General features: G+C 33.2%; 2 protein-coding genes across 7 annotated transcripts in view; one reads left to right on the forward strand and one right to left on the reverse strand.

Annotated features, from left to right (window-relative positions):
• Positions 1-8451, forward strand: part of LOC106071779 (zwei Ig domain protein zig-8-like) — a 247733-nt gene extending 239282 nt beyond the window's left edge. For 4 of the 5 annotated variants that reach the window (XM_056032684.1, XM_056032693.1, XM_056032674.1 and 1 more), the window contains 4 exons: positions 202-362; positions 4832-5015; positions 5323-5346; positions 6065-8451. In XM_056032684.1, coding sequence (XP_055888659.1) covers positions 202-362; positions 4832-5015; positions 5323-5346; positions 6065-6165 — 470 coding nt within the window. In that variant the 3' untranslated portion in view covers positions 6166-8451. The remainder of the gene's footprint in view (positions 1-201; positions 363-4831; positions 5016-5322; positions 5347-6064) is intronic. The other variant, XM_056032709.1, reaches the window with a different exon arrangement.
• Positions 8452-13743: 5292 nt separating this feature from the next.
• LOC106071778 (arrestin domain-containing protein 17-like) overlaps positions 13744-25112 on the reverse strand; it is a 46177-nt gene continuing 34808 nt past the window's right edge. Inside the window, exons 3-9 of one of the 2 annotated variants that reach the window (XM_056032659.1) lie at positions 24342-24464; positions 22563-22640; positions 19167-19324; positions 18443-18631; positions 16947-17123; positions 16597-16699; positions 13744-16360 (exon numbers count right to left, since the gene is read on the reverse strand). In XM_056032659.1, coding sequence (XP_055888634.1) covers positions 16143-16360; positions 16597-16699; positions 16947-17123; positions 18443-18631; positions 19167-19324; positions 22563-22640; positions 24342-24464 — 1046 coding nt within the window. In that variant the 3' untranslated portion in view covers positions 13744-16142. Of the gene's footprint in view, positions 16361-16596; positions 16700-16946; positions 17124-18442; positions 18632-19166; positions 19325-22562; positions 22647-24341; positions 24465-25112 lie in introns of both variants that reach the window. The other variant, XM_056032649.1, reaches the window with a different exon arrangement.

The following is a 25112-nucleotide window of genomic DNA, read 5'->3' on the forward strand; positions in this document are numbered from 1 at the left end:
TTTAAAATGACCACCATCCCCAATCCTATTTTAAAATGACCACCATCCCCAATCCTATTTTAAAATGACCACCATCCCCAATCCTATTTTAAAATGACCACCATCCTCAATCCTATTTTAAAATGACCACCATCCTCAATCCTATTTTAAAATGACCACCATCTCCAATCCTATACTTTTGGTAACTCTCCATCATCCTAGACCTAAGCACCAACTTATCAAAACATAAGGTCATCAAATACCCATCTTTCACAGACGTGACGCTGACCGGCACCCAGTTTGTGGAGCGTGGTGGACAGATTCAGCTCCAGTGTAACGCCACGGGAGGGATGCAGATAGCCGAGGAGATCGATTGGTTCAAGGTAAGAGCCGGAGACTGTTGATTTCATCGTCGTTTCGTCTGTCACTGATCAATGCCATGAATGTTGCCGCTGATCAGTTTCACTGATTACTGTCACGGATCAATGTCTGGGTGGTGTTGCTGATTCAACTGACAACGAATCCTCACCAAACCCACGCGTTTATTCTGTTGATGACGTTTCGCCTTCTTTTTATTCTGACTTTATGATTGTAAATGAAATGATTTATAGCCCATTGATAGGACCGCGGCCATGTGTAACTGACATTCTCGACGTATCCTGTCATATTATCTTGTCCTCTACTGGTGTCTGTAGAAGGCCACGTATTTTTTATCGGTAACATTATCTTGGGGTTAGCTTTCTGTCAGTGATACATCTGTCAATGAGAATTTATTTCTAAGAACTTTATTCGTTAAAGCTAACGACGTTTTTGCCAGGTTTGTCGAATAAGTTTTAACTATAATAAAAGACATAAGATATTCGACCATTTTTTTTATTGTAAAAGTTTTATTCAGAAAAAAATATGACCAGTTGTGGACTTTTTTTTTCTTAAAGTTTTGTAGCCTAAAATGTTCAATGCCAGCTAAAAGTGTAATCCATGTTTTCTTGACACATGATTCACATTTAATTTGAAAATTAGCTAAGTAGCTTTCACATAATTTTACATTTCACTTCGTACAAGACACATACATAAATAATTGTTTAGAAATTTTGACGTGAAAAAAAAAATAATTACAACTACCATTACAAGAAAACAAGGATCAGTTCACGAAGATATCATGTGCCCTCAGATACAAGAACAGCTACTCATTAGATGTACGACATGACTTAGGATGCGAACTCGTTGCCTTTAACATGTTTCAAACAGAGACTTGGTCTTCGGCAGGCAGACCCTTTACCACTAGACCTCCAAATAGAGCAGATCTCGTTTGTACAAGGTAGTTCCGATATTGAAATATCGTCTTAAAAGTACATGACAAATTAAGCGGTAGCTAAATGATAATGACCAATCTTGCTACCTAGATATTTTTTTCCTTCAAAATATCATTTCAAGTGTGTATATACAGCAAAGGAAAAGACATTGTGTTATGATGGGACAGACGTCTGACATTAGCTTGGTTTTAAAATAGTCCTATAACTATCTGTGCACAATAACTTTTTACTGAATAGCTTTTAAATCCAAAAATAAGGACTTCACGTTAGCCTTGCTGTTCAATATCAAGTTTCTGTTGAGTTTCTAATGGTCATCTAACAATACCTCTGGGAGTCTTCAGCTGCTAAATTAAGACAAAGAATCTCTTGAGATGTCAGGTCTATTCATGTCTCTAGTAGTTTTGTTTGCCTTTCTTTTCGGATAAGAAGCCTGCAGAGGGCACGGAAAACGAGTAAATTACTCGATGTTAGCCCCCCCCCCCCAAAAAAAAAAAAAAAAGATCTACTGTACTCTTGATGATTTTGAAAATAATTTAACTGAAGACTAAAAAAAAACACACATTAAAAAAAATCATGGGCTATCAAAAATGAGTCAAACATTTTTTTTCTGATATAAAACTTAAGAACGTCTAGACTTGTGCATTTCATGACACAAAAAATTCTCAAATAGACCAAGCTTTTAATAAACTATTACTTAACAAGGTTACAAAAGACAGTTTGTGTGGAAACACAAACTCAAAATCGGCCCCCGAAGTGGTCCACCCAGGCAGGCTTCAATATTTTCAGAAAGAGCATCCGAATGAAATTATATCAAAGACAAATGAGAGATAAGAATGGAGAAAGAAGGTTAACAGATCTTGTGTAGTGCCCCAACGGTCCAGCAGATCAAAGGATAGGTGAAAGTGAATGTAAAGTTAATTGTTAACCTGGCCTAACTAGTTCCCCTTATAGACCTTGTGGTCTATAGGGCAGATGATGTAAAGTTCATCTGTTTTTGTGGCCTACAGTTAACGAGGGTGTCATGTAGCCAGCACAACGACCAACCGCCTTTACTTTTCCCCAACTAATGTCAGGTACCCATTAGAGCTGAGAGGACTCAGAGGCGCCCAAAGATTTCAAAGTTGAAAATCCCAGTCTTTACCAGGATTCGAACCCGGGACCCCCGGTTCGGAAGCCAAGCGCTTTACCGCTCAGCCACCGCGCCTCCCATGGCCTAACTGTCTTATAATTGATCTCATTGTTTTGAAAAGGCTTAAGTCTCTTATTCGAAAAAAAAAAATAAAAAATTCCGCAATAAAAAAAAGTTTAATAAAATGACGTTTACAAGATTACTATCTTTTTAAATTAGGTGTAACTTATAATGTATACTAATTAGCTTTTTCTCTAAAAAGCTGCTTGCATAACTGATTTTAAAAATTAGAGTTTTCGCTTTCAGAAAAAAAAAAGTAGCCGTTGAACTTTGAATGGTCTAAAACATTGTGATGTCGGATTTTCAATATCTTTTCTAGTTTACGAGATCTAAACGGGACGGACGGACAGACGGACAGACATTTCGCACAAAACTAATAGCGTCTTTTCCCCTTTCGGGGGCCGCTAAAAATGTATAAATTAGACATATTAAAAACTTTAAACCCAAGACTTTTGTTTAAAGTGCACAGCGTGGACGCCTGCGATACCGCTGACTCTAAACTGTATCCTCACTTGCAATCCCTTTGGACTCAGAAGTAAAATGTGTAAGTGTGTTGGGGGGGGGGAGGGGGGGCTGATATGTGGGCGACATCATTTCGACCATCCGACCATAGCTAGCATTCATCTTATTTCTATAAAAAAAAATGCGACTAAAGGAGACCATATATATGATGGAAAGGTGAGATTCAATTAGTACATAATAATAACATGAGCAAAAACTTTTTGTTTATATATATTTAGACATTGCTACTATGGTTGGCCCCAGCTCTTACACTATGTTAGGTGTGACAGAAAGCAACTCGAGCCATTTTATAAGTACATTTTCAAAAAAGTATTCCAGTACATTAACTACCCCTTGCAAGTAATAGTGACATGTGGCTCTTTCATTATGCACCTTCTTTAAAGAATACAAACTATCAGGTGTTCTCATTGTAACACATGTTTAGTAAGACATTTTCTTATTGCTCACATTTATTTTTTGTAAAAATAATGTGAGAACTGTTAAACGTTGAGAAATATATACTTCTGTACTCCTCCATCATAGATATCAATTTTCTATCTTATTAGTGGGTATCCAATGTTTCTTAACTAAACTGGATTGTCAAATCTCCCAAGTAACAAATCAGAAAAGTGGTTTCCCTTTATCTAAAATAAAGCCTATTTCAATCGAGTGAGCAACAAATAAAAGGCAACCTGCTTTGCTGAACCTACAGTCTATTATTATCTTATTAAAAATGTGCATACAATAAACAATAGATGTGCAAAGCGTGTGATAAGACGAAGTGGTCTAAACACAAGAAATAAAAGAGTACTTTTTTGTTAAAAGATTCCATTATAAAACGTTAAGGGCGCTTATTTTGGTCCTAATATCTAATGGGTGTTAGCATAAATCTACTAGACTTTTTAATATTCCAATGATATTCCTATAGATCTCAACTTAAAGGATGGTGCGCAAAATGTTCCTGAACATTAATTTTTTCAACTCTTTAATTAATATTTGCCTCCTGATGGCTTTCCTTAAGGCAGCGGTTCTCAACCTTTTAAGCTCGGCGACCCATTTTTACAATCACCCACTCTGACGCGACCCCCTTCCACACATACACATACAGCAATAGAAGAATAGACAATAACAATCCATATTTTCGATGGTCTTAAGCGACCCCTGGCAAATCGTCAATCGACCCCAAAGGGGGTCGCGATCCACAGGTTGAGAACCCCTGCCTTAAGGTCTGAGGAGAAAAAAAAATTAAAGTGTCTTTCCCTAGCATGTATATCTGAGGACACGGTGGTTGAGAGGTTAAGCGCTTGGCTTCCGAGCCTGATGTCCTGGGGTCGAACCTAGGGGAAAACTGGGATTTTTAATTTCGGGATTTTTGTGCTGGCCACATGACACCCTGCTCGGTAACCGTTGGCCAAAGAAACAGATGACCTTAATATCATCTGCCCAATAGATCGCAAGTCTGAAAGGGACACTTTTTTTTACACCTGAGGACACAATTTTTTAAAGTTTACTCGAATTTAAGTGCATCGATGGTTTCAGCGGAATCTTTCCATCTTTCAAATTTATGTATTATATTATCCCCAGAGTGGCAGAGCGCTTGGCTTCCAAACCGGCGGTTTCGGATTCGAATGTTGGTGAAGAATGGGATGTTTAATTTAGGGATATTTAGGGCGCCTTTGAGTTCACTCATCTCCTGACATTAGTTAGGGAAAAATAAAGGTCATTGTGCTGGCCACAGGACAACCTCGTAAACCGTGTGCATAGATACAGATGACCTTTAAGTCATCAGCCGTATAGATCGCAAGATCTGAAATTTGAAACTTTACTTTTTTATATATATAATCCCCAGGATGGGAACATTATTGAAGGTTCCAATTTCAAAGACTATGTTATCTTCACTTACCGGTCATTTGAACAAGGGGCTCTGGTCAGTACGTTACAGGTGGACAGGGCAGGTAATCAACATGCAGGGACCTATGTCTGTCGATCTTCAGACAATAAACTGAAGGATATTGTGGTTCAAGTTCTTGTTGGTAAGTGGATATTTCTGTACACATTAGTTCATTCAAGTTCTTGTTGGTAAGTGGATATTTCTGTACACATTAGTTCATTCAAGTTTGGTAAGCTTTTTGTTGTTTCTTTTCTTAAATAATTTTAAATTCTATAAAACTCACAAAGTGAAAATGATGTTGAAAATAAAGCCCAATAACGGACATTTGTTTTGATATGTAACACTAAGATAATAACATGGAAATGTGTGTAAAAGACTTCCATTGCATTCTATTATGATATAATTATTGTATTATTTAATGTATTTAATTATTTTTTTCTAATTAACAGCTGATTCAAGTAACGTAAAGCGGGGTAAGTATAAAAATACAAATAGCTCATAAAAAAAAATATAGCACACTGTGTATATGTATTTACTGTTGTGTCTATGTGTTAGTCAAACACGCTAAGGCCTAATTGATAGCCTACTATAATTGCTTTAATTTCATGCTGTAATATATTTATACATAAAGATATGACCAACGATTGCTATTATAACAATAAAATATGACCAAAGATTGCTTTTATAACAATAAGATATGGTCAGAGATAGCTTCTACAACATTTAGATGTGACTGGAGCATCTACTAGATTCTATGACCAAGGCTTTATATCATAACAATGAAGTTGTGGCCAGAACTTGCTACAAGATTCTATGGATTCTATATTCTAACATGGAGATGTGATTAGAGCGTGCTATGGTATCACCTGAGGACAATGGTTATGACTGCGAAGTGTGGCAAAATATGTAGATCGAAGCTTGGGCTGCGTAGGCACGGGAAATCCTGCACTCCTCATTAATCTTTGGACTCATAGACAAGCCTTACTAGATCTATCATTGAGATGCTTTGTATGAAAATGAAGTGAATGTTTAAAAGTCTGTTGTATGTAAAACACACTCCCCCCCCCCCCCCCAAAAAAAAAATATCATAAAATTACGGAATATTTAGAAGTTGTATAGTCACCAAGAAACATCACATCACACATTTTTATGTTTAATATTCCTGATGTATATTATTATTTTTATTTTCAGGCACCGTATCGTCCAATCATTCATTATCAACTCCAATACACCAATCTAATCTTCCCATTATTATTGGACTTATGGCCACGTACTGGACAATTATAAACTAAATCTATATATATATTAAGGAGTGAACACACATACAGACATTGTGGACCTATAACACACTTAGTGTGCAATGGACGGGTGTACGTACGTCAAAGGAGATAGTGAAGGCAATATAAGCAAAGCCATGAAAACAGTAGCCTACTTAAGTTCAATGCTACCTGATGGATTGGTAACAAGGGGAGATAACAATGAACTATATCGTGGCCACAGTATTGCCTCTTGTACTCTTCAACACATATGATAAACACACTATGTTTATTAAACTTTTATACTTTCCTAGTTAATTAGGTCAAATAACAAACTGAGAGGATGCTATGGAAAGACAATTTTACAAATCAAAGTGTTCAAGTTTTTTTTTCATACAAAACTAAAGACAATGTTTTAAAATGTAGAACAGAATGATATATGAGAGTTGCATTGTCAGTTGTACTCTACAGACCACATATTGTTTATAGAAGTGCTACATACAACAATGGCTGAAAGTGAAGCATTGATATAATCTTAATGAAGTGCATTGATTGAGACAAGTCTGATGTAAGTCTGAATATAAATGTAACTGATAATTATGTTAAAAAACAACAATCCATTGGCTTTTTAAATTTCAATCAAATTTGAATTAATCTTTCTATACTATATTCAGTTAGGCACATTAAGTTCAAGCCTGATCCGTATTTCTTTTCTAGGCAATCAAATATTAGAAAGAAATTATTGCTTTAGTTTTAGAAGAAAATGTACTGTTTCAAATTGAGGATCTTGTTCTTTTCTTTACCAATTCAATGAAAACTAAACTGGCCAGAACAATGAAGTAGTACGCTATTTTTTCATTGACTATTTCAGTTTACAGTGTGTGTACATTGACTTGTGGTACTGGCATGGAATATAAATCTGGACATTTTCCATGTGTAACTATGAAAAAAAAAAGTATGTTGTATTCTTGATATCTACGAATGCACGTTTCATAAAAATATTAAGCAAAATATGTTTGTAAAATTTTGTTTTTTTTAAACACAAAGCTGCATTTTCAAGTCCTGGGATGCCTGCTCTGGAAATCTATTTTCCATGCTTGTTTTTAAGTGTAACATAGAATTTGATAGTAATTATAGATCTATATGTAAATCAAAACTAAATCTATTTTTTGTAATATTAAAAGAAAGTCACAGGAAATTAATTTTGGTTTCTACACTGCCCTCATTAAGTGTGAAATCTTTGGCAGTATAAAATAGGATTGATAATTTGAAAAGTAATTTAGGCCATATATTTTTTTTTAATTGATTATTGTTGTGAAAAAAATGTCATTGTAATCTCTCCCTCATAAGCACTTTGTTTAATTTACATTTCCACTAAGAAGAAGAACTGTTTAAAAGTAAAAAAATAAAGATGAGACAAAAGTGTTGCAGGATGAACACACAGCTTTAGGATATTCAATGAATTGGAGTTAAGAAAAAAAAAAGGTTAGGAGATAGAAAGGAATGTTCTTGAAATATAGTTTTTAACACGTTATGAACTTTGATTGTCGTTCAACGTTTCCCAGTGACTGTTCCTGTGCATCAATGGTAAGAAACTCTACCTCCAGTGATGAAAGAGCTGCTTAAAAGAGTTTTGATTGTTTATGTTTGTCGGCATAGTGATTATATATGTGGATAATTATAATATACATTGTAAGATGGTTTATAAAGATAAGCTAATTAGTTGGATGAAGACTGTATTCCATCTGATTATCATCATGCTTAATTTTGGAAGACCTTTTAGCATTGGTTGATTCAACTTTGACATAAATTGCTATTCGTTATTTGGAACCATGAAAAACAAAAATCTAGCACTTCTATAGGATCTTATATTAATTATTAATGTATGATAGAATTTTTATGACTGAAATGTAATTGTACATGTTTACTTGAGGACTTTAATGATATGTGTGGGAAATGATTGTGAAACTGAATCAAGATGTACATTTGATTTTTGTACATATTTATTTGTAAGAGTGAATTTTGATGTACATTATTTAAATGTACTGTATTTAAGCATTATGTTGTTTTTTTATTTTAATTGTTATCTTTAGCATTCTGTTATTTGAATGTCTCATTTGTCGCAAGTTAAGGGAGGTAATTTGTAATCTTTTTTTTAGGCTCTCTCAATTAGAGAACTTACTCCCCCTATCATTCTTTATTGTAAGCACTCTTTTTTTTTCATTTCATTTATCCTATATCTTGTATCCAGGTATTGAACTTGGTATATAATGAAAGAACTAGAAAACAACAAAAAAAAAATAAATGTTTCAAAAGTTGAAAGCTGTCTTAGTTTCATAATTTTTTCTTCAATTTACACATAAAAAAATAAAAATTTGTACGGTAATTGCACGGTGCTTTGCAATGTTTGTGATATATTGTTGATTTCCAGACCTACTGCTGACATAGGGATTTGTGAATTAAATGATCTTCAATTTTATGTGGATTACATTTCTCTCACTGCTTATATGTCCTGGATTTCTGTTCAGGTCAAGATGTTTAAAATGAATTATAAAGAAAGCACCCCTTCCAGGTCTTGTGATTAGTAAGGCATGTGATGCAAAGGTCAACGAAAATTAACAATGTTGGTTACAATTTCAAATATCATAGGTAAATTAATTAAATAGTTTCATGTGGACAATGCCTTTGTCTGTGCTAGATGTTACAAATTATGCAGTTCCTAAGTGGGTCAGTCTAGGCATATAATGCACTCTTCCATCATCCTCAAACTAGGAAAACATTCGCCTCATTATAATAATAAAAGACTAATAATAATTTTTTAGTTACCTTATCATTAAAATATTAAAAAATACATTTTTAACCAAATATTATATTAAATATAAAGAAATACAATTAAATTTTAAAATATTCTTAAATTTTCTTCACAAATATCACATGCTCTCAGATTAATTAACATTATAAAGTGCAATTTATATTTAGGTCCCTCACTTCCTAAGATCTGATAGAGATTAGCGTATGAAAGGAGAACTCTTAAACATACATAAATAAGCAAACTAATAGAAGCTAAAATTGTTTTTAAATCGGCCTAGCCATTTTTATATTTCTATTTTTCTTAACATTGCAAGGAATATTTCAATTACCATATGAAATAACACAAATTGAAGAATAAAAGAATAAGACACAAAAAAGATAGAATGATAGAGATATGTAAAATCCAAACACCCCCGTAATGCTTCATGACTTTTAATTGAACTTCAGATATAATGATGTTTTTCTTTTAACTCAAGGAAAAAAAACAGGACAAGAAGACATACAGTAAAGTCTTACAATTTTTCATATTTCAGTCACCCCATTATGAAGCAACAGTCACCAATAAACACCAGGTGAAGGTGTGTGATTGTTCTGCGATGTTTTCAATATGAAGAATGTCCATTTGCATTTAGATCTTACTCAACTTTGTCTTTTTTAAAGAACAAAACATGAACAAATCATTTGTGTTAAAAGGAAAACAGACATCTTTAAAATATTTATTGAAGGTTTTTTTATTTGGCCACAAATTTAACAAAAAAAATTGTGGCTTGAACATTGAAAATTAAATCACAAAATAAAATCAATGACAATCATAATCAATAGTATTTTGAATGATCAATTTAACACATTTTTGCTATAATTAACTTTTCCTTGAAACTTGTTTTCTTTTATAAAATTGATGTTAAAGCTATAGAAATGTATGAGTAATCACAATGATTTCAATATTTTTTATTACATGAGCATGACACTGATAGTGTTCCATAATAAAACAAAATTGGTATAAAAATGATGATACAACAAACAAGCAACAGCCAGCGTTGCTTCAGACAAGTTTTAATAGTTTAAACACCTAACAAATTGAATTGGAGCATTGAATGACATCTGATGGTACAGGAACAAAAGAATACAGTTTAGTGAATGACAAAGTGATGGTTACATTGAAAGATTCAATTATTGGAATACACAATTAAAAACACATTTCAATAAAATTGTGTTTGCATTGATTCTAAAAAAAAATTTTCGCAAATTAATATGGACTATTAGATAAAAATATTAAAGCCTTAAAGTACCTTTTACAGATTGTCATGTCCTGTCAAAAGGTTTTAGATTCTTCAAACGTGTCAGTATAATGGTGTCTTGTGGAATACAGAAGTTCCAGGAAAATCTGCTTCTTATGCTCATCAAAGTAATTTAATAAAAACAAAGGACAAAAGTGAGCTGTCTTAAGAGTGAAAATGAACTTTGCAATGTCCAAAGTTTTATGGCTGCTGTAAAACTTTTGATAAACTTATGGACATTATTGACTTTGTCTAGTTAATACCATCATGATCTGTAAAATATGAATCAGAACTGCTAGTAGATATTAATATTACTTTTAATATGATAGCTATAACAATCAAAGGGAATTTTAACTGCAAGTTACCTCTGAAAAAAAAATGACACAGGAGATTTAATTGGTTTTAAATTCTGTACTGTTTAAGACTTTATTTGGAAAAAATGCAAGCAATTATATCAAGTGTGTGACAAGAGAAAAGAATAAAATAGATGACATTCAATCAATCTTTGATTTAAATTCTGGGTGTTTGTCTATTAACTAATTAGCTAATGAGTGGACAACTTTGAAACAAACAGATTGTGCTAGTGAAACTTTGAGAAGGTTTGTGTTTTTGTAGTTATGAGTCAAAAGTTCTCTATAGATGTTTTAAAGCTTTTAGCTCTAAAAGGCATGAAAAGAAAGTATTGTGCTAACAATAGTGTAAGCATAGACAACCAAAAAAAAACTAGTTGATAAACCTAATTTAAAAACCTAATTTAAAATATAAATATATAAAGAAACGAGTACTGAATATAGGAAAATACAAAAATAGAAGTAGGCTATAAAAAAAAAATCTACTTTTAATTAATGCTGAGAAATAAAAAGATTTGTAGTTCACAATATCAAAATTATTGTTTAAAGATAGGTTAAAGAGAGAGAACATGTTGCCAACTCAGTTTTACCACAGTCAGATACTTGCAATATCTATAGGCTAAATATTAACAAGAATTTTTTTTTTTAAAATTGTAAATAATTAAAATTTTATTATTAAAATATATTTAGCTAATCACGTGTCCTAAAAATTTTACCTTTTTCAAAAGCAACAAACTAGCTTGCTTGAAAAACTAAGATAAAAGAATACATTACATAATAAAACCAGATATCTTAATGTAAGGAAACACTTTCTGCTGCTCACTGTTTTCAAATGCATTTGTTTACTTCTTCAGCAATCTGTTGGCTTTGATCACACTCTCTATTATAGTTACTTTTATGAAAAAAAATAAAAAGCTTCTTTCATATTTAACACTAACTTTCTCATGCCAGCTACACTGCATATTTTGATCCTGATTGGTTCTGTCTACAATGTTGTTTTTTTCTTATTGCAACTTGTACACAAATATGTTGTCATATTCCCACTGTTTTATTTAATATACATATTAATAGCAAAGCAAATTGTTGTATGCTATACATGTAGACGATTTTACTGATCAAAAACATAACTACTTTTCAAATCAAATTTTAAAAAAATATTCGTTTAATTCTTAATATTTTAAGAAACGTTCTTCTCATCCATCAACTTATCTGAGCCTTATGTGTAGAAATGTTTTATTCCATGAATAATACAAATATTTTAAATTTTATTGACAATTTATTTACACATAAACAGCGAAACGGCAAAATAACAAGCATCTCTCAGAGTTGACTGTAAATCTTGGCTTATCCTCTTTACATCAACATTGTGTACACACTAACTCACCAGATTTCACAGACAATATCTCATAATTACCAGCTTTGATTAAAAATGTTCTCATCAAAGTACACTGCAGGCACTGTCCATCACCATTCACATGACTTAGATTTGTCAGAATAATCATTTTGAAGATAATCATAACAGAATCACACTTTCGATATTTAAAAAAAAAATGCCTTAAAGAGAAATTTTAACTATTAGTTCAAAGTGTAGGATATATACATTAAAGAAAAAAAAAAAAAAGTCAAATGAAATCAAATTAAAACTTGATGGCAAGCAATATTTAGCATTTGGAACATTACTACAACAACAAAACAAATATGTCATGAAAAAAAAAAAAGCTGCTTTCATTCAAAGCAAAAAGACTCAGTTAAACCTTTTTTTTTTCTTGTGCCATTTTGATATCAACTTTTTTGTATTTTTTCTCTTGAACTACAAATCAAAGACAAAGAGTATATTTCATTACAATAATTTTTGTAGGATTTAATACCCTTGTGATCCTTAATTTTATTCATTTTTAAAACATTTTATTCATTAAAAAAAAGTTTAGCTTGTAAATAAATGTGGCTTAACTCTTGTAATTGACAAAAAAAAAGTTGCTTGAATTCATTCTGTCAGAATCTACTAACTGATTTAAATGCCATAATATGTATGTGTATTTATATGGAATGTTTTCTAAATGTTAACATCTCACATATACAAACAAAATAGTAGCAGTCACATTTCTCATATAATCATAATGTTTATTTTTCAACTTAAGTTCTTACAAAAACTATTCAATATTACTAAGACATTCACTCGACATATTATACTTCAATATATGCCTTCACAAGGATACCATCCATATGCATAAATCTCAGACAAGCTCTGCTCATGTAAATCTTCAGGCTATATCAATATGCCTATTATGATAGATTACAAAATTTAATTGATTTTATGGTAAGAAGGTTTTCCATTTTTCCTTTATGTTCATTCAGATCTACAACATGAGGTCAACTTGACCTTCTCAGTACAGGTCAAATTAAACTGTTAGTAGATCATTTCATTTTGGTGGATAGTGGTATGCTAACATTCAAGTTATAATATTTAAGCATAAAATGTGTTTAATTATATTTGTGTAGGTAGTGTGATCAAAAAAATGTATTATTTATTCTGAATATTGCTATTAATTTAGAACTAGTCTATAGTCAATAAAATAATTCAAATTTAAGCTGCTAACATAATCTAAAAGAGTGATAAAATCTAATTCATTTGATTATATTTTTTTTATGTTTGCCTATGTTATAACCTTTTAGAGATTGAAAGTTTTATTTTTTATAAGATAATATCAGTAAGCATTATTTCTACTTCTACATTTTTGAAATCATTAAGTTTTCCTTCATATATTTTATTAATATTTGGCAATATTTTAAAATTAATAACATAGAAACAAATCATTTTTGTGTGTGTGTTAATAGTTATAGTGTGGAATACTGTAGAAAAAATTGCATGTTGCATGGTAGAAAACTATCAAACATCCTCTACAATGCATGATGCTCTAAGCTTGGCAATTAAAATGACAGCTCAAATAAGTTATTTTATGAAATTATGGGCTTGAAATTACAAGACATTAAATTAACATTTATAGAATTACATTTCGATTGTATGTACAAGTTGTTCCACAACCAATTTTTAGCAAATCCAAGGTGAATGAGTATCATCATTTTAGTTTATCATAAAGCCTTTAAAATATATAATCTCTTAAACTTTACAAATCAAACTAGATTTTTTAAAGTTTTTTTTTTTTTGGGGGGGGGGGGGGGTAGGGAGGGGGGGATTGATCTGAAATACTGGCAGAAATCTATTTCATTAAAATTGTTACCAGACATCCAGCAAAAGCAGGTTCTCCTCTTTTTTGGGACCATGACCATGTCCAGCAGGCATTGGCCTACAATTTGAAAACGTCTGGCTACTCTACTGTTTACTACAACTTCTAAAAGCCTATCTTGTGATTAAATACTCAATTATTGAAAACAGAAAGATGACAAGTTTTTAATAATCTTCTTCATAATAGATACTCATTACTTCAAGATTATTCAAAAGAAATGTTTTACCCAAAGTCCTTGAAGATATGTTATATTTATTTAATTCCTGGGGATACTGCTATAGTCAGCAAGGCATTCATGTTTAGTATGTGCTTATAATTGTCAATGAGAAGGTTCTGACTGTAAATTGGGATGAGGTCATTCCATTTCATAATTTCTGAAGGAATGTCTGAAACTTACAAGTCATCTTTTGCTGATTAAAGCAGTTACAGCTGACAAAAGAGAGAAATAGGATCTCCGTTGATTCAGAGAGAGGCATTTTTTTTTCACAAAATGCAATCTGATGAAAATCTTGTGAATGGAATTCAACAACTATGCATGAATGATGAATTAATGGAAAAAAATATTCACTTAGTTTGAGAAATTATGATCTAAAAACTATTTGAACAGCCCATGATTTACTGACCTGAGCATAGCTTTTAAAGTTTACTTTGTCATTTTGTTTTCCTCCTTTTTAAGGCTATGTCCTCTTTTTTGACCTCCTCTGTCTGTGCTGGTGTCCAGTATACCTTTTCTATACAATTTATTCATTTATTATGTCATAATTGTATTAGTTTCCTACCTTTTGTTTAATACTCAATTATTTTTATTACAATTACACTTTTAATAAAAAGTAATCTATGTTGAACTTAAATATAATTTTAAGTTTATTTCAAGTTAATTACTTACTTAAAGCTAAGCAAAACTTGCACATCATTTTAAATATTTGTGTTAAATAACCATGTAGATCTAAATGCTAAGAAGTTTCAAGAATAGACTCACAAGCTTTATTTTGTAGACGTGATTAAGAAATAGCATTGATGTCACTAAACTGAACACCCACAAGGAATATTTGCTGAAATTCTTACAATTGAAAGACATTCTAAAACAAAATTATTCCAAGAATCTCTGTGTACACTCAATTAAAATAGACACATATTTTTGTCATTTACACAAACTTAAACTATAGGTAGATCAAGTACAACTAACAGGGTGTCAAATGAAATGATATTTGAACCAGGGCTATGAACTGGATAGACTGAATTAGACAAGAGAGTAATGCTGCCAATCTCATGAAGATGAATGCACATGACATTTAGTGCATCTGTTAGAGCTGCACACAATGAATATACATGAGAAGAAATTATAAGGAGCTTTTATAGAGACAAACATGTGACAGTATACACAAGATTCATTTTTAGTCTACATTTTTTACATTTTATCAGACATGTTAAATACAGAACATATAAAAATCATACTGCAATGGAGTGAAAACTCCTTCATTGGAACCCATATTATTTTGAGTACTGTATCATATATTGGGATTTTTAATTATTTTTTGTTGTGTAATTTTACATTAAAGGAATTCAAGAAATATAATTTTAAGAATGATTTCAAATTTTAATTTAAAATTCATAAATGAAAAGCTAAAACTTGAAATAGAAGGTGTCTCTTATGATGCTATCTCAAAATAAGTAATAATGTATACAAATTAAACTGCCTCAAAAAATAAGTTCTTTACTAAATGGCTTACTTAGAGCTAAGGTGGCCTTTAGGGGGTTGCCAGCTGGGTAGCCACCCAAGCTTCATACCTTAAGGGGCCCCTGCCATAAAGAGAATCTTCTGTCATCGTCAGTATATCATAAAAATATTTGTGGCCATGACATGACACTCACCCAGGATCCTGCAAACTGTTAAGGCTGCCTCTGCTTAGAGATGAGTTATGAAGTATCTTCACAAACTTGATGTGTGTTGGAGGGAATAGTTAAAAGAATACCTGCCAACTATTCTCCAAAGTAGCCATCAAAGAAAGCTCTGGCAAGATGACTAAGTAAAAAGATTCAAGGAACACTACCAAACATCTATGCCAAAGATTAAATTGAAACTCATAACATTTTAAAAATTATTTTCATTTCCATATTATTTGAAAAGTAGATCAGATGATTGTGGGTACATTTAGAAAATGAAGCATACTTTTATTTGAGCATATTTGAATTATTATATCAGTGCTATTAGATGGGAAATACAAATTGAAACATTATGAATATTTAAAATGACAATGCTAATATTTTGACACAACAACTTTTTTTCTTGCACAGAATCTACTCTATGATGAAATACATTTTTAATGGAGCTAAGCTTTTGATTCATTCATGGCGTCTGAATCTGTTCTACTTTCACCTTCATTGATCATCAATCGCCTTTTGGCACCTGGACTTTGACGTAATTTAAGTACAAAGTATTTATCTTTGCGAATGTCACGAAGCTCCTCATAGTATTTGTACTTAGGTTTGAACCCATCATCACTGGAAGAATACTTGACTTCATCTTCACCGAAATCTAGTGAGCATTCTGAGATGACAGATAAACAAAGAAAAGTGTTAGCATTTTAAAACCATAAGATAGTAACATGGTATAATAATATATTAGGATATTTTAAGTAAGACTAATAATAATACAATAATGTTAGTTGATTGTTGAGATGCATTTGCTATATAAAATAAAGTGTTACCCTGAAACATATGGGTATATCAGATCTTTTAAATATCATCTTTGTCAGCCTTTGATGTACATTAAGCTATTATTACCTTGGTAAGACCACCTGACTGGAATAATTCCTCTCTCTGGCAATGTTGCTATTGTTATAGGCACAGCAGCATATAAATTTGATTCTCCAAAGTCACAGTCAAGCTGAAAGATAGTACAAAATATTTAAAACCTAATAATGTTAATTTATAAGAAAGTTAATACATATATTTATTTTCTTATGGGCTGTCACTATTTACCCTATTTAATTTCAAAAATTTGTTTTGGTTAACCTTATGAAAAAAAAAAGTGAAGTTGTTTATAAATAACATTTACTTGTTTAATACATATTTTTATAAGAACACACTAATTGTTACATTCAAATAGTTTGAAATTACAGTTTTTAACTTACAGCTACACAGTAACGCAGATCAATGACTCGACATTTACTCAGTTTAGATGGACAGGTTGCTGGTACTGTAAGGCTAAGATTTTTCCATTGCCGCCTTTGACCTTGTCTGGCACTTTCATGAAATTCTAACTCTTGTAAAATGATGGGAACACAATGATGTTCCCCATAAGTAACAAGCTAAAGAAACATAAAAAAAGTTAAAATAATTAGCTAGACTAGAGAAATGTGTTTAACATATTTTTTTATGTTGCTGAATTCATTGATAACCTAAAAACAAAACTTTATGGAATATTCAGAAAAACACAAAGATAGAACCACATTTCTTATTCCATATGCTAGAACAATTTTGTACAAGTGCCATTAGAGAATGGAATGGGTTGCCTGAATCAGCCAGGAAAACCAACAACTTAGCAGAGTTTAAGTCATTGACTAACATGCATGACTAGATAGACACATGAAATGCTTAGGATGTAATTATCTTCTTTTATGAAGTAACGTCTGTAGTAGCTAAAAGAAGATGATTTCTATATTATCAACACACCAAATGAAAAGAATATATACTTGAAAAAAACAGCTTGAATAGACCTATGGTTAACTGTGTTTTGTTTACAAATAATTTTTAAACTTCAGCATTTAATCTAAACTAAAAGTTATTTCACTAGTTGTTATTAATTAATATCAAAGAGTCAACTGTCATCTTGTTTTGTTTTGATAAATGCTGATATAATCAAAATTTTTGACTAAAATATTGTGAATCTTTACCTTAAATAATAATAATAATTTCAATAAATAAAAACACAACCAAAGGGGGATAAAAAATATTAGCCTGTGCATCAGTATTTTAAGGGTTACTGTCCTTGTCCTGTTCTTTAACCGCTTCATTTTATTTCTCAATTGCTAACCTTTAACTATGAAATTCAGATAAAGAAAATATAGATAAATGTTGAACAACATATGTCGATTGTCTGAGAGAAGGCTTTATCTTATCAATGTGATTGGGGGTGGAGGTGGAGGCGACTTTCCAGACGCAATAATCTTTAAACTTAGGGAGTAACAAAAATTAAGAAAGTTGAGCGCCATAAATCTGTTTAAAAGAAGTTTACCAAGAATTTAAATTACCAAAACCTAGATAAGATATTATAATTAGCATAACCGGCATTTTTAGTGGCAAATGGAGTGGCAACTTCACATACATCCTGGAAAGGTTCCGCTCTCTAGCCCCGAGGTGTGTGAGCTGAATAATATATTTTAAGCTAAATTAAGAAATTAATGTTAGAAGCTTTTCTTTAAATTAAAATTCTGTTCATTATTTTCGGTACTCTATTTACATATTTGTCTTTTAAAAAGAAGCCAGTATCTTGTGGTTGCAAAGATTCTCTATGTATAGAAACTCATATGAGTCCCCGAGGGTTTGCTAACACCGCATTTTATATTCAACTTGTATTAATTAAAGGGACTTCGATTGTCACCGGTGGATGACAAACTTAACCCTATACCTGCTTCAGCTGTAGCTTACAGGGTCCCGACTTTCGCATGGTCATGTTGTGGATCTGCACATCTGCATGGATGGTCTCTCCAGGCACATAGGATCGTTTGAGCACACAGAGTGAGCAAGACACGCGAGACGGACGGCAGCAGCTGGTGCTAAATGTCCTCTCTGCATGGTCCTCAAGGACATGACGGGACTGTGGAGCAGATTAAGAGTGGACATTAAGTTGTGTATGGAATAATTGAATACATAACTTTGTATCCATAAAGATAAAAGGACATTTCTTATTTAATATGCTAGGACAAAGTCAGTAAGTGGTCTTCTATCCATGTTCCGTCTTGATTAGAGAATGGAACAGATTGCCCCATAGTAGTCAGGAAATGCAAACACTTATTGAGTTGTTTTTTTAATCCGATGTTTGGCGGTAAAATCTATGATACGAATTGTTACAATGGTATCTGTCTCAAGACGAGATGTAACTACGAAAAAAATAATGGGCTTTTGGTTGAGTGCTAAAGATGGCCCAGTTTTAAAGAACAATGTCTAGATTCAGGTTCGAGGTTGCCAGTTTAAAATAAAATTTGTCTAGATTCAGGTTCGAGGTGGCCAGTTTTAAAGAACATAGTATAGATTTAGTTTCGAGGTTGGATGTGAAGTTGGAATAACGAAAATATCCTTTTGTAGTTTAAAGTTATTTCTCCAATGTTAGGTTGGTTTTAGGGTTTACTTACTGATGGCGACTTTCTTTCATTGTCTCTCTTACTGTCCAAGTCCCGAAGTACTGTCACAATTTTTTTAGTTGTGATGTTAGTGCCTGCCACTCTGACCAGGGCGCCGTGAACTATGTATCGTATGCTGGCTTCTGGGGCCTCGAAGGAACAGGGAATACCTGCCATTAAAAGAAGTCTTACATTAGGTTCAAACCAAATTTTAAAAAAGAAGCAACTGTGTCAAGCAGGCTATGTTAGTGTTTATTCAAGATTACGAATTTTGACACTTAGATTTGTTTACATATTTAAACTAGATATTTACGATATCTTCTCTCTCTCTCTTTCACAATATCTGTCAGTCTGTCTGTCTCTCTCTCGTTTTCTTTTTACATCAAACTACCTCAGCTATCTATATCTATAACATTTTTAAGTATTTTGGTTCCAATCAGAGTGACGTCATTTATTTATTTTGTAGAGCAGCATCGTTGACGTCTTGGTGGCTACATGAGAATCTATTGAACTTATACAAACAAATAATTTGCTTATTTTTACATGTTTACATCAAAAACATCCACACAATGTCCATATCAATCACCACTTAAGAATAAACTCTTTTACACACACACACATACATATTCAATTACGTTCATTTCTGTACCCCACACATACAAACACACACATACTCGCATGGGCGCCCGCAAGGGGGTGCACTTGCATCCCCCTAGATTCTGGGCAACCTAATTCTAGCCATTATTGCACCATCAGATCAATCAAAATCTAATTAACAACTGAACAAGTAGTGCTTCCACTGGTGACTGAAGTTGTAGTAGACTAGCCTAGGCTTATCAGGAATTGATGGCTGACCATGTACGTGCACCCCTCTGTATTCTGAGTAACCAACTTTTAGCCAGTTTTTTACACCTTCAAATCAATTAACTACTGCTAGGAAGCAAATTAACATACAGTGCTTCCACTGAAATAAAGTTAATACAGATATGCTATTATTGTAATAAACTAGAATAGGCCTTCAATAGGCTAATCTGTGGTTCATGTCCGACCATGTGCGCTTTATTATAGGCTTGCAATTCATTATTCTATAGCAAGTTAGTCGTGACGATTTATTTTCACTTGCACACTATTATAGTTATCCTTATATTTAGTAAAGGCCTAGAATATGATAGTTTTTGTTTTGTCTTGGAGGACACATTCTTGCCAGCTATCTTTCGATTTGATATATGGCAAAGTTTTTTTGAACAAGATTGAGGAGTGCAGTTATCTTGGTAAATGTATTTACGTCTTGTGGAGTTGCGGTCATGTTAGCGCTTAATAAAATAGCAGGTTAAACACGTCCACCAGTTTACGATAGAAGAGATATAAGAAAGTTCTTCCCATGCCATCTGAGTCAAAACGTTGATTTGTATCGACGGAGCACTGGCAACAGCATGAATTAAATGCTTTTTTTTTTTTTTTTGGTATTTTGGTAATGAAAATGCAGATATCTCTGGCACTGAATTGATGTGTTTGAGGTTGCATTTGTTGATGGCAATTATATTCGAGAAGAACTCAGGTTTTGTCCCTGTTGTTGAGAGAGACCTTGTCCGTTGCGCGTGCCACAAACTTAAACTTGTTATCATTGACCTAAATGACGTTTCAGATATACGTAATGCTGTTGGTGTCATCAAGAGAATTATCTATTTCTTCCATAACAGTCCCTGGCGAGAGAGTTGGTGCTAAATTAACCTCTTTCGTGTGAGACACGATGGACTGAGAAACACGAATTAATTCGCGCTTTAAGTCACAACTTTGAGAAGATCTTTGACTGTTTTAAAATAACGATTGTAAGTGAAACCAGACAATCTGCATGTGTGTGTAATCAGTGCCTCCTTCTCGTGTGTTTCTGATTTGTCTTTTAATTGTCGTCAATTATTCACCCGTTCTTGAACCAGTTTCCGTGATGTTGCAGTCTGTCCATCTTAGCACAAGCGGCTGCTCAACACCACATCAGCAGTCACATTAATGGCATAATCAAAAATCAAATTGACCATGCCGAGGAACACTTCAGGAATGGGATCTCGAATAAGGTGACACTGCTGGTAGACAAACGTGGTAATGAGTTTGTGCTGCCGAGACTTTGCAGTCGACAGATACACCGAGCAAAAACCACATGTTTGCATTTTGGGATTATTACAGAACACGCCTTTACATTCCGTATCTTGATTCGTTAGTTTCTTCATTAACGTCTCGCTTTTCAAGCAATACTAATGCTCAGTTCAACCTGTTTTGTCTACATCCTAAAACGATTCAAGAATTGCAAAGTACAGAACAATATCAGAACTGCCAAATAAACATTCATCGCCGGCTTGTCCATCGCGACGAGAAGCAATTCAGTAGTAAATTTATTGACAGTTTTGGCAGCGTTGGCATTTTTTGTTTTATCGACCGTTGGGATGCACGGGCCGCACGGATAAACAGTAAATAGTTTGTTTCACGTTAGTTTTGTTGTTGTTGTTTTTTTAATTTCATGAAACAAGTATTTACAGTAAACTTAATATCACATATTCTCTGTAAAAAACAACAAGCTACGACTTTGAGCCATAGGTGGCAACTTCAACTCCCCTACAAAAAATCGTGCGAGCGCCCATGCATACTCGTCATAGCACTTCTTGAGTTCTTCATCGACTTCTTGCCTAGACTTACGAGACTGAGAACTATTGCTAGGGAGACTTGATACGTGAACAGCAATTGAAAACGTTTTCACTTTATTGATCCAGCCCACAGGGCTAGAGGAACAAGTCAAATACATAGATCAGCTTCGTACGGACATTCTGTTACATGGACTATACAAGCTACTCTAATAGACAAATACACATATCTACGGATATGTTAGATTTCAGAGCAAGCTGAAGAAAAGAAATCCTTTTTCCATTTCTTTTATATTTAACAGTAAACATTTAAAATATCAAATCATTCACACAAACACAAGCAAAGGGAAATAATTTAGTCCAAAATAAAAACCTCTGAATTTTTTTTTATTTCCTATATTTGTATTGGACATTTCTTTGGATATAATTTGCGTCCTAGTTCAAACCTCTTGCGAAACAGCATGAAATCGCAGCGGGCAGGTTTTAAACTCGGGGACCATCGAGATGACAGTCTGACGTGCATACTACCAGGCCAACAATGACAATATATTTTGAACTATATTTTCTTCAAATACAGCTATTAGAGACACACAGAATAGTGGACAGAGTTTAACTGACTCTTTTAAGAAGTTCTAAAAATACATCACTCGCCGATGATGGCAAAAAAGTTTAAATCTATATAATGGATGACGACCAGCGGGCCTGAGCCTCTTAGCGTGAAGCACATAGCAAGAACTTATTGCCTCAATGCCTGCAATCAAACTTAAAAACTTACCGTCGGGTAGCTTGTACTGGAACGGAAACAAGTGCCTCCCTCTGTTGAGTACCTCTCTGCTCTCCCAGCGCCCATCAGCTGTAACTGGCCACAATTTAAGTTACTCGTTAATTTATTACGACCCAGTTAATAAATTTAGAGCAAACACTGTTCCATTATAAATATTCAATAGTTAATTAATAGACAAACACAATTGTTCCAATACAAATATTCAATAGTTAAGACAAAAAATAGTAAGATACTGTTACGATCTTCTCTGCCAGGCCTTCTGAAAACACTACTTGACAACACAACAGCACATCTAACACAAGAACTTGACAACAAGAGCTTCGAGTAACAAAGTGGCGGTTTAATTACCAATACATCGACAGCCAATTCAACACTATTGGCTACATCAAATTCAAATGCTTTCTTGAACGTAACAGAACTGCCTAACTAAACATTACTAGTCTCTCTGGCTCGTACAGCTACATTCTCGAGGACTCCCTGTAGCGTAGTATAGACAAGTGTCTTTTTCTTTCTCCTAACTCTGTTTTTTTTTTATTTCCTCTACTCGTAGTACTTGTACGGGGCGAGAGTGTCTTGTATTTTTGTTTTGAATTGTTTTGCTACGTCACAAAGTCCGGTGACATCTATCGGTCATTCTTTGTCATGATGCAGTTCACCCTCTGAATTTGGTTGAAACGGACGGTGTGTTGGCCCGTAAAACGTTATTTGTCTGTACCAGTTTCTCGGACTTATTATTCAGTTGGATTTTTGGGACCCCTGTTTAGGGTGAGTTTTTCGTTTGTGATATCTATTATTGTATGTTGTATGAGGTTGTCACTATTTCTAGTTTTAGTGTAGAAGTTGAGAGTATTGTGTTTATTTCGTTTATAGGGTGCCAGTGTTGGAGTTGTGGGCGTCGCTTGCCGTCTCAGAAATATATATTACAGTTTGTCAGTGTCATTGTCAAATTGGCGATCATCTGAGGTCTAACTTTGCTATTACCGAGGTTGGCAGTTTTGTGACGCCAGTCGGTCAGAGTCTGGTGGACTATAAAACCAGGGTGACAAGTTGATAGCAGTAGCAAAGGTGCTTAAATTAATTATTGAATAATATTTTTATATATACCTATTATATATATATATATATATATATATATATATATATATATATATATATATATATATATATATATATATATATAATATATATAATATATATATTGTCTATTTATCATCCTCATTGTACATACACATATATCAGTTTCATACAATTAAATTCATTTATTTTTGTTGTTATTTAAACTATTCACCTAGTTGGTTACTGTATGTACGACTGTGTGTTAGTGATGTTCTTGTCAGGTTGAACCCCGGGACCTTAATAGTATACAGCTAGTTACAACCCAAATAAATCCTAAACCTGACACTCCCAAGGTACCACACAGTCCTCACTGCTTTGTTGTCCTGGACTCGACTGTTTTCTCACACATTGTCTCTCAACCGTAAAGGCTTTCGGTCACATGACCACAGCACGGGCCATAGTTGCGTGCACTAGCATTACTGTCCCTTGTCTATCGACAGCCGTTGACCCGTTGACCTGTGTGATTGGCCTGAGTCGTGTGTATCAGTAGGCCGCAACCTTTCAGTCCGCCACTGGAGTTACCACAATACTTAAAGAGTTTTAAATATTTAAATAGTTTAGGTGTATCCTATCACGCAGGTATTATTCAGTACATGTGTTGACAAAGTGTGTAGTTTTACTTATGACAATGACCTTGAAACAAGATGTACTCACCCTTCCCCCAGAGGCAGAACCTGTCGTCGAAGTAAATTTCTTCCTTTTCATGTTCTGTCTCCGTCTTCCAGCCAATCTCTCTCCATTTCGCTCGAGCCGACCCTCGGAAACGAAGCTCCACGCCTATGGGTCACGTGACATATGGGGAGAAGAAAGGAAAAAATTATATGAATGAAAAGGAAAGTCATCCAATGTCTAGAATTGTGGAGATGTGTTTTTTTTTGTTTTTTGATGGGAACAATCAATCAATGCAAACATTCTAGATATCAAGTAACATACAACGATCTATTTCAATGGGAACAAAAAAAAAGGTTTTAAATTTTAGGCAGTGAATTTCTGACATTTCTAGATGCAGTATCCAATTCGTGTATTTGGTAGTGACAGAAGTGTTTGCTTCAACATTGCATAAATCTAACAACTCATTTTTTAAAATGAAAAATGTGTTATTTCTAACTTTAATTGTTTGCATTGTATTGCCTACATGTTAAAAAAAAACAGGTTCAATTTATTAAACCTATTATGTCAACTAAAAACCAGACTTTTTCCAAGTCAGTAATCAACGCTCATTTTCTAAAACCAATGGCATTATTTTTTCAATGCCAATAATCTCTAAAAATAAACTTAACTAATTTGGACTGACAATCAATGAAATGTTCAGTCTATTTTAATCAAAGAATATCATCTAGGATTCTGATGTTAAAATGCACAGATAATTGTCAAATAGCCTCTAACCCAGATATCAAAAACATTCAGCGGATGAAGTGCTAGCCA

The sequence above is a fragment of the Biomphalaria glabrata genome, chromosome 1 (genome assembly GCF_947242115.1).
Source record: "Biomphalaria glabrata chromosome 1, xgBioGlab47.1, whole genome shotgun sequence".
In the NCBI taxonomy this organism is placed as follows: domain Eukaryota; kingdom Metazoa; phylum Mollusca; class Gastropoda; family Planorbidae; genus Biomphalaria; species Biomphalaria glabrata.